Source organism: Planococcus citri, chromosome 2, assembly GCF_950023065.1.
Source record: "Planococcus citri chromosome 2, ihPlaCitr1.1, whole genome shotgun sequence".
NCBI lineage: Eukaryota > Metazoa > Arthropoda > Insecta > Hemiptera > Pseudococcidae > Planococcus > Planococcus citri.
The window spans coordinates 45361509-45376410 of NC_088678.1; the positions used below are offsets into that span (position 1 = coordinate 45361509).

At 35.1% G+C, this 14902-nt stretch overlaps 1 protein-coding gene across 5 annotated transcripts in view; it reads left to right on the plus strand.

Moving 5' to 3' along the window:
- Positions 1–14824, plus strand: part of CdGAPr (GTPase-activating protein CdGAPr) — a 41687-nt gene extending 26863 nt beyond the window's left edge. For 3 of the 5 annotated variants that reach the window (XM_065350648.1, XM_065350651.1, XM_065350650.1), the window contains 17 exons: positions 2564–2728; positions 6054–6296; positions 6395–6619; positions 8201–8388; positions 8512–8654; positions 8734–8836; positions 8914–9144; positions 9224–9456; positions 9533–9658; positions 9740–9945; positions 10191–10440; positions 10531–10640; positions 10714–10929; positions 11032–12189; positions 12416–12830; positions 13375–14260; positions 14362–14824. In XM_065350648.1, the coding sequence (XP_065206720.1) occupies positions 2564–2728; positions 6054–6296; positions 6395–6619; positions 8201–8388; positions 8512–8654; positions 8734–8836; positions 8914–9144; positions 9224–9456; positions 9533–9658; positions 9740–9945; positions 10191–10440; positions 10531–10640; positions 10714–10929; positions 11032–12189; positions 12416–12830; positions 13375–14260; positions 14362–14461 (4998 nt within the window). In that variant the 3' untranslated portion in view covers positions 14462–14824. Of the gene's footprint in view, positions 1–2170; positions 2419–2563; positions 2729–6053; positions 6297–6394; positions 6620–7947; positions 8085–8200; positions 8389–8511; positions 8655–8733; positions 8837–8913; positions 9145–9223; positions 9457–9532; positions 9659–9739; positions 9946–10190; positions 10441–10530; positions 10641–10713; positions 10930–11031; positions 12190–12415; positions 12831–13374; positions 14261–14361 lie in introns of those variants that run through there. The other 2 variants (XM_065350647.1, XM_065350652.1) reach the window with 2 other exon arrangements.
- The last annotated feature ends 78 nt before the right edge of the window (positions 14825–14902 follow it).

Here is a 14902-nt window from a genome sequence, read left to right on the forward strand (position 1 = left end):
AATGGATTAAACGCTCGTTTCCACTTTCCAGGAATGGGGAAAAAATCGGCGAAAAACTTTTTCACCCTTTTGCCCTTAAGGTCACTGATGATTGAAAAATTCCACTTCGTTGCTGCTTAAGTGAAATTCTAGACACTTTCGTGTAACTCAGAAACAACTACGAGGAAGGTACCAAGTATTTTTCGCAAATCTTTTGTGAATTGATTTTTTTCCCTAATGTAATAACAAAAAGGTGCGATTGGTACGTATTTTAACTCTTTCGTTTATTTTCCCTCTGTCTTTTCTATACTTAGTTGTTTTTTTTTTGTTTGTTTCGAGAAAATCATGTGAACTAAACGTGTTACGAGTAGAGTGAGATTGAGAAAAGATTTAAAGCTGCGGCGATGCTGGCGAAACCATACGCAGTAGATTTTTCTTTTTCGTAATTAGATCAAAAGGAAATTTTTCGAGCTCGTAAAAACGCCGCATTATCGTTCAACGATTTCAGCTTTTTTTTCCTTATTGTAGATAATAATTATACTTCTATTTCATCGTGTGTAAGAGAATTTATATAGGAAATCTCGAAGTGTATGATAAACGAATAATATAGGCCATTTCGTTTGCATAGGCTGAGCTGCGTCGTTGTTCCTCGAGAGAGAGAAAAAAATGAATACTCGTAGTATCTATTCGCTTACAAGAGCTGCAGCGTGATTTTCGGACCATATCTTGACGCGTGTGCTCTGGTTAATTGAAATAATCACGTGGGATGCGTAAAATTAAAGAATATTTTGATCGCGAACTTTCACCGAAATCGTAAGAAGTGGCGTTAAGAGATTAACACGTCTCGTAGGCGATTTGATTGACTTTGACCTATCTCAAATCTTACATTATTAGCTTCGTATGCTTGTACTACATTATATACTTACGTGTGATAATCTCTCGTTAATTTTATACCTACTTAACCGGTGTACTGCGTGGTGTGTGGTGGCTGTTTTTTTTTCGTATGGCAATTTGCGAGATTATTTTAAGCGCACTACCGAGCCATTGTGTCCTGTAATATTCCGAACACGTTAGAGAAAGTTTTATCGTACTAAAAGAACCTTATACCTTATAGTAAGGTATACCTTTTTAGCCGAAATTAACTCGACATTCAATGAGCTTAGATGCAGGCTTGTGTGTGTGTTTTTTAATGGCTGCCATTTATCTCGGACTCTGTCGTGACGAGGGTTCTTCGTCCATGTTAAAAAATTTACGACCTTTTTCACGCATTTTATGCACGTTATAACCAGAGCATTGGTAATTTAGTAAATGTCGCTGTTAAAAATCGAAAGGTCGAGTACATGGAGTGTTTTTATACATACAGGGTGTCCTAACTATATCTGGGTCGCTTCATATTTGGATGTAAATGATAAGTTTAGAAAACAGGATGCCCGAAGAGTAAGTGACTGTACTCAAGATTTGAATGCAACTAGGCATGCCTTGGAAAAGAATAGTTACATAGATGAAAGTGTTGCCGATTTTCAAAATTGAAGGGGAAGAATAGCGAGAAGGGAAGGGATGGGTTAGCTTTTGAAAGTACAATAGGTTCTCGTGTGTTTTTTCTTTCACCACTTACTTTTCAGTAGACTGAATCATGTTGTGAAATTCATTTTCTCTCCGGGCAGATTCAAGTTGACTAAAGTATAGTCTGTTTTATAGCATTCGTTTTATAAATAGGGCTGGTATCATATCGTCATACTGTGGTGGAAAAATATATTCAAATTAGGCTGGGCAAAAATTAAGCTCACCGTACCTTCGTAAAACGAACTTCGAATCATTCTGATTCGTTCGTAGTTTCGTACTTAACATGTGATCGAACGTTCTGGTTTTGTTTTCATAGTTACGGGACGAGATGACTCATTCTATAGGTAATTGAATTTGATCCTTGCGATGCAATATAATGAAACTTTCATTTTAATACGTACTCGAGTGTACGAATTTTCAACAATTCTCTTCTGTCTGTACTGTAGTACTACCACAACAACAACAACACTAAAAATGAGTTTTTTTTTTTTTTTTTTTTTGAGATTACACCGCGTGTAGTGTTGCGATGATAAATTACTCGCTATTGTTTCAATGGTCGAGTGATTGTTTTAACTAATAACGTTGGTTGTTTTGGTTTTTTATCCTAGATGATATTCGTTTATGTATTCGGATCATGTAGTAGTAAACTTAGAGACGTACTGTGCTTTTCGTGGCTACCACAAGCGCGGCACGCCGACCATAGCGGCGGTGGCGGAGGCTGCATCGCGTAAAAAATGTACTCGTATTTTTGATGCTATTTTCTCGCGATTCGATAAAATGTTTACATCGGTGCCGGATTTATGCTCGTACTTGTTATCGTGTTGCGAACACGAGAAATCGGTGGTGGCGGTGGTGACCAGTGATAGCGAACCATGGGTAGTTTTTATTAATAACTTAGTACTAGTTGTACATGTTAGATGAGCTGTATTCATTCTAAACCTATAGAGCAGTGTATAGTGATGTATTCGAACAATATGTGAAAATAGAAGCTGATTGTTTTTTTTCCTTTTATTTGTTGCAGTCTCAAATTAGCAGCGGGTCTGGCGAATCCGATCATAAAAATGGATCTGGTAGCATCAAGATACAACACTTGACGGGGTCGTGCGCTCTTGGACGGTCCCGGTTTCCCAAGTTGGAAGAATGCGCTCACTTTCACTACGAGCATGTGGAGTTGGGCTCGTTACAGGTAATGAATATGAGGCAGCACTTTTGCATGCGTTTAAAATTATTTTTAAATTTTTTTTTATCGGTGCAAGTGAACTGTGACCGCGATGAAAGGTCTTCTTTTGATGCGATTTTTTTTTCATAATGAGTGATGAGGAAAATTTTTCGAGGGAAATTTATTCATGTACCAACGTGACTCATATGGGAAGATGTGCTTATTTAAAAATGGTCGATTATTTTGAAATTAGTGTAAGTTGTTCTTGTTCTTGGTTTAAATTATTGAGGGGCAAGGGAAGAGGAAGGGGAAAATGATGTAGATTTGTGTATTAGGTAGGTACTGTAGGTAGGTTTAGGTACGCCACTTACATGTATATTATACATATGTGGATAATTCACAGTTTGAGTATGAGTTGCCTTTAGAGAAATAAGGCTCGCATTTTAGTTTCGATTTCTGCCTAAATCTCAAAAGAAACTGCAGACATATTTCGACAAAATAAGGGTATATTCAATTATTCATTTTCTGTTAAGGTAGAAATTTTGATTTTTTTCTGAGAGATTTTTATATTTAATATGTGCTTTCGATGGACTCGTGAAATTCGAAAAGTGCCACTTCAAAATTGAATTTTTAACCACTTTGTAAATTCCAGAAAAAAAATGAAAGAAATATAAAAAAATGGTTTTTAAATTATTTTCGAACCTTTCTAGATCAGCTGGAGATTTGTAGAGAAAATTGAAAACTCGTTAGCGAGGTGTTTAATCGGCTTTCCAAGTCCTGCCTTTTTTTACCGTCATCAAACTTTGAACTTCCATTTTTATATCTCCCTGTGTAGAATTTTGAGAAAATTTCATTGCAAAATTTACGATTTTTAAGATTTTTCGAACTTCCCATTTTAACGAATGGAAAATCACAAAAATTTTCAAAAAAAATGTTTCGCACTTGCTTCATTAGGACAAAAGCACATTGATCTACGAAAAACAAATAAGTAATTGAAATGGTAAAGGTGTTTTTTTGATGCATCCTCCACCACCACTTCGAGAAAAATCTTCAAATATCCGATGAATTTGAAAACCCGAGACATATTGACCCCCCTCCCCCTCCCCTCGATTCCTCAAAAAATCAGGACCTGTTAAAAATAACTTGCAAAAAGTTCTGCTTTTTCATTTTGAAATTTTGTTGAAACGTCGTATTGGAGACAGCGGTGAATCAGAGGAGAGGCATTATGAATATTGCTGAAATAATACTGAATTTTCTTTTTGGAACTCTGTCTGTATACTTGAATTTCTCGGTTGAGTCGATTTTCAACTTTCTTTGAAAAATTTTATTGATTGGAATTTTGTCAAGTATGAAATATTCGACGACCTTTGAAAGACGTAGTACAAATTAAGAATTTTCAAGACCGTATTTCAATTCTTTCATTTCTTTAACGAAGAAAGCTTAGTTACGTACAAAACTAGATTTGAAAATATTTTGCAAAAAATCTCAGTAAAGTGAATCTACGTAATTACTTGTAGATATTTTTATGTGTGTATGTTTTTCAAAGTTCGAGAATTTTTTTTCATTCAATTTATCATCAATTATCTCCTAACAAGATGTTTTTCGAATCAACTTCACTATCTAACATTTTTTAAAAGTGACTTTTTTATAAATCGTAAAAATCCCATGAAAGTTGAATAAATTGGAAAAAAAATGATCATAAATAAAAAATGAAAAGGGGAGGAGAGGGTCGTTCAGAATGAGCTCATTGGTCGAAAACAGATTTACAACGATAATAATACATTTATGTAGGTATACTTGGCAGTAATTAAAAAATTAATAAATAAATCAGTTATTTTTGGAATAAGGAAAAATATCATTTTCATTTTTCAAGCAAATTGTAAAACTGGAAATGAATCGAGAAAAATTTCAGAATAAAATACCCACAATTTTATTCAAATCTATTTTAGTCATTTTTTTTCAAGGTTGTGAAAGGCTAAGGGGGTAGAAATGGCTCAGCATTTACTAAAAAATCCAATAATTTTCACCGCGTTTTCCTGAAGTTATTCTACCTACAACAATTTTCTGCTAGATTTTGTTTAATCTGAGTTGACAATTCACTCAGCTTGCTAGTCACCCTGTTGGTTAATCATTTCAGTGCTCGAAAGGTTCACCAAAATGAGGGATTATAATTTTTATATTCGATTTGTTGTATTTAAAACTTGAAAGGTTCGTAATACACCTTCAACCTTTTTGATTTAGTTTTAAAATTACTTTTTTAAGGAATAGATTCTTTTTACCCTCCGAAGCAGCTGATTATAATTATGCTAAATGCTATTACCTAAATGTCCTAACAATCGTAACAGTCGAAAATGAATTCATAAATTACACGAACTCCCTCTCATAATAAACCTTCATCACCTACATGTATGTAAAAGGCTAATATCTTCGTCTTATTATGCAAACGTCAAATTGCTGGTGGTAATTGTTAAAATTCGTATTGTATAATGAGAAAATACGAGTGTTTCGTCGTATATATAGTTATATGTTGTGGTGCTTATCTCACACACATACGAGTATGCATAAAATAATGAAACAACGAATGATTTCTTATTTAATTATATGAAACGTATAAATGAGACCTTGTTGCGTGTAAAAATCGTATTTTAGTTTAAAATTTGAGGTGGGTGCCTATTCGCTTTTATGTTGCGTAACTACAAATACGTTATGAGAATTGTTAAAACGATTTTTGAATTTGTTTGCTCACCTTTCTAGATCGTATCTAATATGTAATTTGGTGACATTCGGCGTGAATTAAAGAAAAAACTTATCAAAACATTGAAGTACACGTGTTTCAATTGTACTCATGATGTCTAGTCCATGGTCTAATATACCTACCTATTTATGCATGTAGTAAAGTATGGTTGTATTTGGTACGATAACTGAACACGATGCAAGTACTCAAGTACATACAGTACACATACGAGTATTGAGAATAGGAGTTGTTTATTTATGTATGTATTTTGCGGTCGTCGCACGATATCACGAGTTAGAAATTAGAGCCGGCTAGGCAGAGGTTATTTTATGAAAAAATATTGGTCAAAAGATAAGCTGCAGTCTGCGACTCTATTTGCATACACATTGCGTAAGGTTAAATTTTTCAAGAAAACGTTTATTTTTATTTGGCGTAATAAATTTGAAAGTGCATACGACCAACGGAGGTAGACTATAATTCAAAAAATTTATTGCTACCAGTTTTGACAAGGCGACGCGGTTTTGCTAATTTATAAGCGAAAAAAGAATAAGAGAAATTCTAACAGTACTCTTTTCACGTTTTATACTAACGGGTGCATTTTTTTATATTTTTGCGTAGATCTCGTTATACGAAGAAGAAGACTTGAAATCTTTATCTAGTCTAGAATATAACGAAAATTCGGAAAACAAATGGCTGACGGTGAAAGTGTCCTCGCAAGGGCAAAGCTGGCTGCTGCGAAGAACGTACGAAAATTTTCGTATGCTAGATCAACAGCTTCATCAGTGCATTTACGATAGGAAATTCAGCTCGTTGCCGGAATTACCTCCTTTGGAAAATTTACCCGATAAAGAAAATCCTCAGGTATGACTGAATTATATCATTTTTTGTACGTGGAAACTTGCATTATTTTACGATTAGGTACGTTTCCTATTAACACGTGTGTGTTTTTTGTGTTACAGGCGTATATTAAAAATCATCTGAGTAAATACTGCGAACGATTTTCAGAAATTGCCGGTAGTCTAATCAATTGTGGTCCGGTGCTGAGCTGGTTGCAATTAGATAATCGAGGTAGACGGATATTGGTCACCGATGGTGACAATTGTCCGATTAATACTCCGGCTGTTGCAGCTGCCTATGCTGTGAAAAAATACCAAGCTGTGGCCGCTGATGAAATATCATTCGACGTGAGTGTAAAATTACCTTGTAATATAGGTAACAATTATTAGTAAACGATTAAACCATCGTTTAGATTCGTTATCTGCCAAGTTTTTCTCGAAATTGGAAAAACATAGAGATTACTTGTTCTTTCTTTCTAGGAATTGAATATTATTTTTATGCTGCGTATTCTATGAATTTTTTCTCTTCTGGTGGCAGTTTTTTTTCATGATGACTTCGAATGATTACTAGTGTTGTTACTGTTATTGTTTTACTACCGCTCCCTCTCCTCTTTGAGAAGGCTGCATTCGTTGAAAAGGTCGCAAAAAGACGTCTCATTCGAAATATCTTGGTTAAAATTGAACGCCCCCGCCCCCGCCCCCACAGGCTTCGAATTCGAAACGCCTAGTAAAAAATATTTATCAAAACTTACTAAACTAGGGTTTCAAGCTACCTATTAAAAATTTTCTACCATTATGTTTTTGAATTCTGAAACTTGAAGTCTTTCGCAAATGATGAGAGAGGTCAATTTGGAGATTTAGTTGGACGTTCTGCTTAATTTTGCTATCGAAGTAGTTTGGAGGAATTCAAATTTTCGTAACAATATGATGAGAGATTTTTTAAAACAAGAGCAGGTAGAGACTAGAGAGAAACTCTTTAGAATGAATTGAAATTTGGGGAAAATTGATTTTTAAATTCGAAAAATGCAGCATTTTTTTTTATATGATAGGGACTCCAACAGAATGTTTGGTAGGTTTAAATCGTTCGGAAATTTTGAAAAAGTTCATATTTCTCAAAAATGTAAACGAGAACCTTCCTCTATCGGGTTTCAAAGCCCAATTTTTATGTACTCAAGATTTTTAAATTATGTTTCTTATTTTCGGATATGAGTTTTGAGCGATCTCAATAATACATATATTGAATTTGGTTTGAGTATTCATTTAATTTTTTATTTAACAATGTTCAAAACATGCTTTGTAGTGAGAGTTTTGAGCAAATGTTTTCATTTCTTATGGAAAATTTATATCTTAATACCTATGATAAATTATTGACCCTAAGCAATATTATAGATACGGTTTTGTTAAATTAATCGTGTACATATTGACGATTCGTACTATCGGTTCTCTTTTGTTTACATTTCAATTTTCTTTCGCAAATTAAATTAATAAATGAAGTGCAAACATAGGTGATTTCTTATCTCGAATAATTGAATTTTAAAAGCTCGATTTTAAATGAATTGCGAATAGCTCAGACGAAACACTGATTAGGAATTTTTGGATACGTGACCGAGTGATCGCTTGATGGCGATAGTGTAATTTTATTTCGCTTATGACTTGAAAAATTTGATGCGCTCATTCATAAATTTATTTCACCGAGCTATTTCGTATTCTATTTAGTCGTGTGTCGAGAAATGTGTGTTGAAGTCCACAAAAATCTATTTTTTTTCGAGTAGTGAATTTTCATTATTTTTTTTCAAGTCTCATGGATAACGAGGTATACTACGTATTCGTATTTGTTTTTTTTTTTAAAATGTGTAAAATCCTAAACATTTCTTGTATAAAATAGTTTTTTTGCTTAAATACTTAATTTCTGAAATTTCTGTTTTACAGATCGGAGATATGATATCTGTGATTGATATGCCGCCTCCTGAAGACAGCATTTGGTGGCGAGGAAAACGTGGCTTTATGGTAGGATTTTTTCCTTCTCAATGCGTGGCTGTTATTACCGATAAAGTTCCTCGTAATTTACAACTTAATCAACCTTCAACCATAATCGAACCTTCCAAACCAGTGCTCAGGTAATATTATCATTATTATCACTCGATTGAGTTTCGAGGTGAATAATTAATACTCAAGTATGTGCTTACGTACTCGAGCAAATTGCCAACTCATTTCGTAATTTCGATTTTCTGCTTATACAGGAAACACGGCAAGTTGATAGCATTTTTTCGGGCATTTATCCTGTCCAGACCTTCGAAAAGGCACTTGAAACAATCGGGTATCTTGAAAGAGCGTGTTTTTGGTTGCGATTTGGGCGAGCATTTGTTGAACAGCGGACGAGATGGTAAATAAATTATCTTCCGAGTCGAAATCGCGAGGATTAAAACGATAATTCAACAAATTATTTATTTACCGTTCTCTAGTACCGATGGTGTTGAAATGTTGTTCGGATTTTATCGAAAGGTACGGAATCGTCGATGGGATTTATAGGCTTTCAGGAGCTACGTCTAATATTCAAAAATTAAGGTAAGAAAATCGATTTTTTTCCTACTGTACGTGTATTTTGAAAATTTTAATGGAGTAAGTATGTATTTTTGTTTCAGGACTACTTTCGATGAAGATCGAATACCAACATTATACAACGACGATTCTATTTTACAAGATATCCACAGCGTAGCGTCTTTGTTGAAAATGTATTTTAGAGAATTACCTAATCCATTGTGTACTTACCAGCTGTATAAACATTTCGTCAACGCTGTTCAGAACGCCGATCCAGCCGAAAGAGTAGCCTCGATGCGAGAAGTAGTACAAAAATTACCTCCCCCTCATTTCAGGTACGTCTATCCTGGTTCAGCGGTCTCATTTCAGCATAGGATTGTATTTATATCGCGAATGTTTTCACTTTTGTTGTAGAACTTTGGAATTTTTGATGAGACATTTATCTAAAGTAGCCGAGCACGGTACCAGAACAGGAATGACTGCGAGAAATATCGCCATTGTGTGGGCTCCGAATTTATTGCGATGCAAAGAATTGGAATTCGGTGGCGTCGCAGCCCTTCAAGGTGTTGGTGTTCAAGCTGTCGTTACTGAGTTCTTAATCTCGAATGTTGACTTGGTGTTTTGTAACGATCATATTTCGTTTCATGGTACGGGTTTTCGAGTACGTTGTTTATTTATGTGTTTTCGACGTGATACTAATTTTTATTTACTATCGATTGATAGGAACTGCGAAACGAATACGTCCCAAATCACTGTCACTGGGAACGCCTACAAAATTATTATCACTGGAAGAAGCTCAAAGTAAAAGATTAGGATTAGAGCATTCGCACGAAAATTATATTGAAGTTGGTTAGTATTTTGAATGATTGTTTGCTCGAACGAACTGGGTACAGAATACTTTTTTTATGAATTCGTTTTTGTCTCTTATAGGAGGTGGACCGTCGTGTTTGCCGAAAATTTACCATACCGTTATCGAGCTACCTACACGTAAAAGAATACCCTTGAAAAGATCACCGATGGGTTGGAAATCGTTTTTTTCGCGAAGTAGCGGCGGTACTAGTCTGAGAAAAAGTTCTTCTACGAATTCCGGCAAAAGAAAAACCTCCATTCCGAACGAAATCACCTATAAAATGACGGTAATTGGGAAAATTTTATTCTGCATCAATTCGAATCAAAAATGAAGTTCAATTTTTTTCGCGAGTTCCTTCGACGGTTTCAATAAAATAACCATCTTCAATATCCAAAAAGTAGAAGGCGTCACACTTCGTTTTCAATTTTTCCGAATTTTGAATGTGTTTACGAGAAAAACTCGTTGAAAAAATAGTGAAGTCTAATTAAAAAATACGAGTAGAATAACTGAAAATAATTTTTGAATTCGCAGGATTCGCTTAAGAAGAAAGACACTGAAGCTAAAACTCGCCTAAGAACTGTTAAAAGTGCAGAATCATTGACTTCCGGTGTAGGTAATGGGTCATCAGTACGTAATTCAATGTGTTTGGAATATTTATCACCGCCATCTCCAAAACATTGCGGTACGTCTGGTCACAGCAGGTCTGTGTCCCATGATTCGTATTTCGATCATCTATCTGAGAATACTCCAATGCATTCGACGTTACGTGACGACGATAAAGGTTTGTTAAAACTTTTCATCTTCAGAGAATTAATTTTTCAACTCTGCTAATTCTTGCGGTAATAAAAATTCTTCTTTTGTGACTTTACAGGGTTGAGTGATCTTCAAGTGAATTTTGATTTAGACGAATCAGAAATGAAAATATTTTCCGAAGAATCGTCTCAATTGTTTAGCAACACTTCGAGCTCGGAGCAGTTGCAGGTAAATTTTTGAATTTTTTCGAATGTAAATACCTACAGATTTATTTTTAATACGTCTTATATTCGAATTTCAGCCTAACATGAAGAAAGTTCCGATTTTGGCTAGTGCTGAAAACACCATCATCGTTGATCCATCGCCCAAAAAGCATAAAACCAGTTGCGACAATAGCTCGTGCAGTTCGGCTACTCTATCTGATGATATGACGGCTGTATCGAATAAACGTTCACGTCTCGAAGAACGTTTATTCGACGAAGACCTGGCTTATATCGATAGTCAATGCACGGATCGCGTAAGTTTGCTGAAATATTTCGTCGTAATTTAACGCAGAACACTGTATCGTCGAAACGTGATTTTAATGGAATTTTTCCTCGTGTTTACCGATTTTTCATAGTTGGTGGTTGAAGTAGACGTGCATCATCGCGAAACATCACAAATCTCTTCACCGATGACCGATACAGCATATTCGGAGAATGAAAATGGTTGTACTGTATCCGATACAACGATCACTAATATCAATGTTCCTTATACACCGTTGTCGGAATGCAGTTGTACGACCAGTTCGAATTTCGAATTTAGTTATCAGCGGTTGTCGTCGTCTATGTCGTCGTCGCAGTTGCCGCGCAGCTCGACCGATAGCATGAAAACGAACGATGGGAAAAAATACGAAAATATACCAGGAAACAGACTGAGTTACCAAGGTGAACTACGCACCGGTGTTCCGATTAAGAATAATAGGTTAAGCTTGCAAACGTTGACTCCAGGAGTGGAGGGTGATCATTTCGATTCGACTAAAACCACCGCCGTCGGCCAGAACGAAATAAAGTCCACCGATAAAGCGTTCAATAAAAACGTTTGCGAATCTAAAATGTATAGAAACTCCTGTGATTCAAATTATTCCAAAGATGTGTTCAACGATCAGGTGAACGGTACGTTGCACGAGGATGACGAATGGAAATCAGACAAATGCGATGAGAATCAAGCTGATTGCCACTCGTACGAAAACGTACAAAAGCCCAAACTAGTTTTAGACGATAGAGAAATGTTTAGCGATTCTAAGAATATAGAAGCGTGTAACGATTCCCCTTACGAACTGGTCACAATGGTCGGTAATCGTATGACATCCGTTTCGTCGAACGATATCATCGTGCCGAGAGATAACAACGTTATGACTGATTCGAATTACGAAGAAATTCAGCCGGTGTGTACAGCTCGTTGTCTCAATAACGTCGATCATCATTCCGAAGATGATAACTATGAAAAAATGTCATCTTCGGCGTACTCAGAAAACGATCTGTATAGTTACGAAGGAAGTGTCAGAGATAAAACGAAATCCAATTACGAAGAAATTTCCATCCTCGGTGATGATCTGGCCAGCATGCGAGATCTGTCGTCTTCGAACGAGTCTTTGGAGAGCTCCGCCGACGAAGCAATGGTGGAAAACAATTTATACGAATCATTGGTGGCTGATGATTCTAGTCCTGATCAAGCTGCCAAGAAATTCTCAGTCGCCAAAGAGACCGAAATCGTCGCTGATAATAAAGAAAACCAGGTAAAAGCAATTTTTCGAGTTGAATAAATACAAGTACAGTGTGCCTCGAAAGAATATCTCGGTTGTCATTTTCTGATCTGATGAAAAAAATGAAACCAATTTTGCTGACAAAAATATTCAGTCCGTTTATTTTTTATGCCATACTGTACTTGTAGGTAAAAGTAAATAATGTTTGATCTCAATTCGAATTTTTTATTTCTTTTTTCTTTTTTTTCATGTCATTTAGAATGTAAATGATTACAAGAATTTCGTCATGATTGTGGAATCCCCGGAAAAAGAAAACACTCAGGAAACGATCTCAAATGACGAACATCCCCTATTGATATCGGAAAATCCCTCTCCATACAGTGATTCGGAGCCTTTATTCGACAAGTCAGAGCCTTTAAACGACGAACAAAATTCCGAACAAATTTCTTCCAAAGAAAACGATCTCGATAAAAATGATATCCCCATGAAAAACGATAACCTGGAAACAAATAGCATCAGACCAAATACTCTAATTATACCAAATGAAAATGATAACTCGGAGTCAACCAAAGAGCCAGATTCGAACGAGAATTTTCCCAACAACGAAAACACGCCTGAAGAAATCAAAAGTAATAAAAATGGCGAGATTGAAATGAAGAATAATTTATCCTCCGGTAATTATTCACCATAACTTGGTTGATGGCTTAGTAGTTAGTTGATGAATGCATGCGTTATATTACATTTTTTTTTTAATTTGATAAAATATATTTATTCGAGTTTTGCGTTAGTTGTTAATAATTTTGTCACTCGACGACGCCTCGCTACAAAATACTCTCTTATCTTATCATCCATTACGTAAAAAAAACAACGAGGTGGTTAAAATTTCACGAATTCAAGTCCTGTTATTGCTTATTATGTGTCATCTTTGCTCTATGATTCAGCGATACTTGAATCGAACTGGTGATGGGGAATTTCTATACCTATTACCTATCCTCTTAATGACACTATCGATAGTACTGAAGTGGTCGTTTTTGCTATAGAATTGTTATTCATTCGTTCAAATTACTTTTGTTTCATTTAATAAAAATTTTGCTAAAACGTCTTTATTTTGAATTTTTTGTTCGCTGTTTGGTGTTTATATCGAGAAATGATTAGTAAATAATAATTGTATTTCGCGTATACTGAATTGAACCGTGTCGTTTTTTTTGTTCTGTGTAGGGTGCACGAAGAGCGTTCAAGATCTCGTATCAAGATTCGAATGGTCTGCCGAAAATGATTTTTTAAACGGACGCAAAGACGTAACGCAGAGAAATAAAAGTTTGTCTCCGGATTATCACGAAGATAAGTATCCTTCTTCTAGAAAAGAGTATTTCTCATTACCTCCCGTTCTCGTGAAACGAAAACCATCTGGTGATTCTTCGAGCACCATGCAACCGTCGGACGAGAAAGACGATCAAACGGTCAGAGATCGCATCGAGAAGTATAAAGAAGAACGACGATTAGCTTTAAGACAGAAGTATCAAGTAGACGGTGATATAAACGATCAAAAAGATGAGGAGATGATACGTAGAATTAAGCATAAAATCCAAAAAAATGACAGAAATAGTCACGATTTTGATTCTAGTCCTAGCGATGATGCCAGCAGCATAAACAGCGAATTAGTCGCCAAAGATAAACCGGCAGCTGTTACTACTATAAGTATTCTTTATACGTCGCGTAGAAAACGAGACTCCGTCGATGTTGATAAACTAGAAAAAAGCAACTCAGATACCAAAGATTTAAATAACGATGGGTCTCCGAAACGTACAGAAGATGTTTCTTTGAGATGCAAACTCATTACGAATAACATTTGCGGTAAAAATGATAAAAGTTTCAAACCTGGTTCGCTATCGAAATCCTACAGTACGGATAGAATCGAACCAGTGAGAGAGTGGTCTTTGAAACAAAATGCGTGCGATGTTAAAAAACCATTTACCGCTAGTTTGGAACGCAAAATAAAAAATAGCGGAAATGTAGAGAGCTTGGTGGCTAAACGTGTTAATCAACTTTCAGAAGCATCCGAATCTTCGGAAATTTCTCGTTTGAGAAGAAGCGGAGAAATTGGGTGAGTTATGCTTTTCCATTGTGATTTCTTGGTTTCATGTAAAATATAGTGTAGGTATTATAGATGTTCATTAATATTGGTTAAATTTTGTTTTACTGTAGGTCCATGCGTCAAAGAGCTCATAGCACTAGTGGTCCAGTTGCTCCTTATTGTATTCGAGATATTGCGGCGATTTTTGAAACTAAAGACAATAATAAATAATGAACTGTTTTTCAATTCAGCCGTTATGTTAAGTATTTGATCAAGTTTTCAGTGTTATTTAATTGAATGAATGCGCTTATTTTTCATGTTAGTTTATCGCTTTTTGTATAACTTTTTTTTTCTCTTCAAATGTACCTTTTGTAACTGGTTTACAAAAAAGAAATTGTTAACTACTAAAGTAATATTCATTGTGCTTTTTTTATTTGTATAAAATTTAATTTTGTTGATTTTATTTATAATTTTGTTGTAATTTACTAGATTTTTCATACATTTTGTACAATTATTTATAAACGTTTTCCAGCTAATGAATATTTTTAAACTGTTGTATTTAAACGAAGCTATTAAAATTTTTATTTCTTCGAATATTTTTTATCAAATTGAAAATGTGAATATCCAGGATCGATTAGTGAATTCATGTAAGTTTATTGGAATTTTTATTTT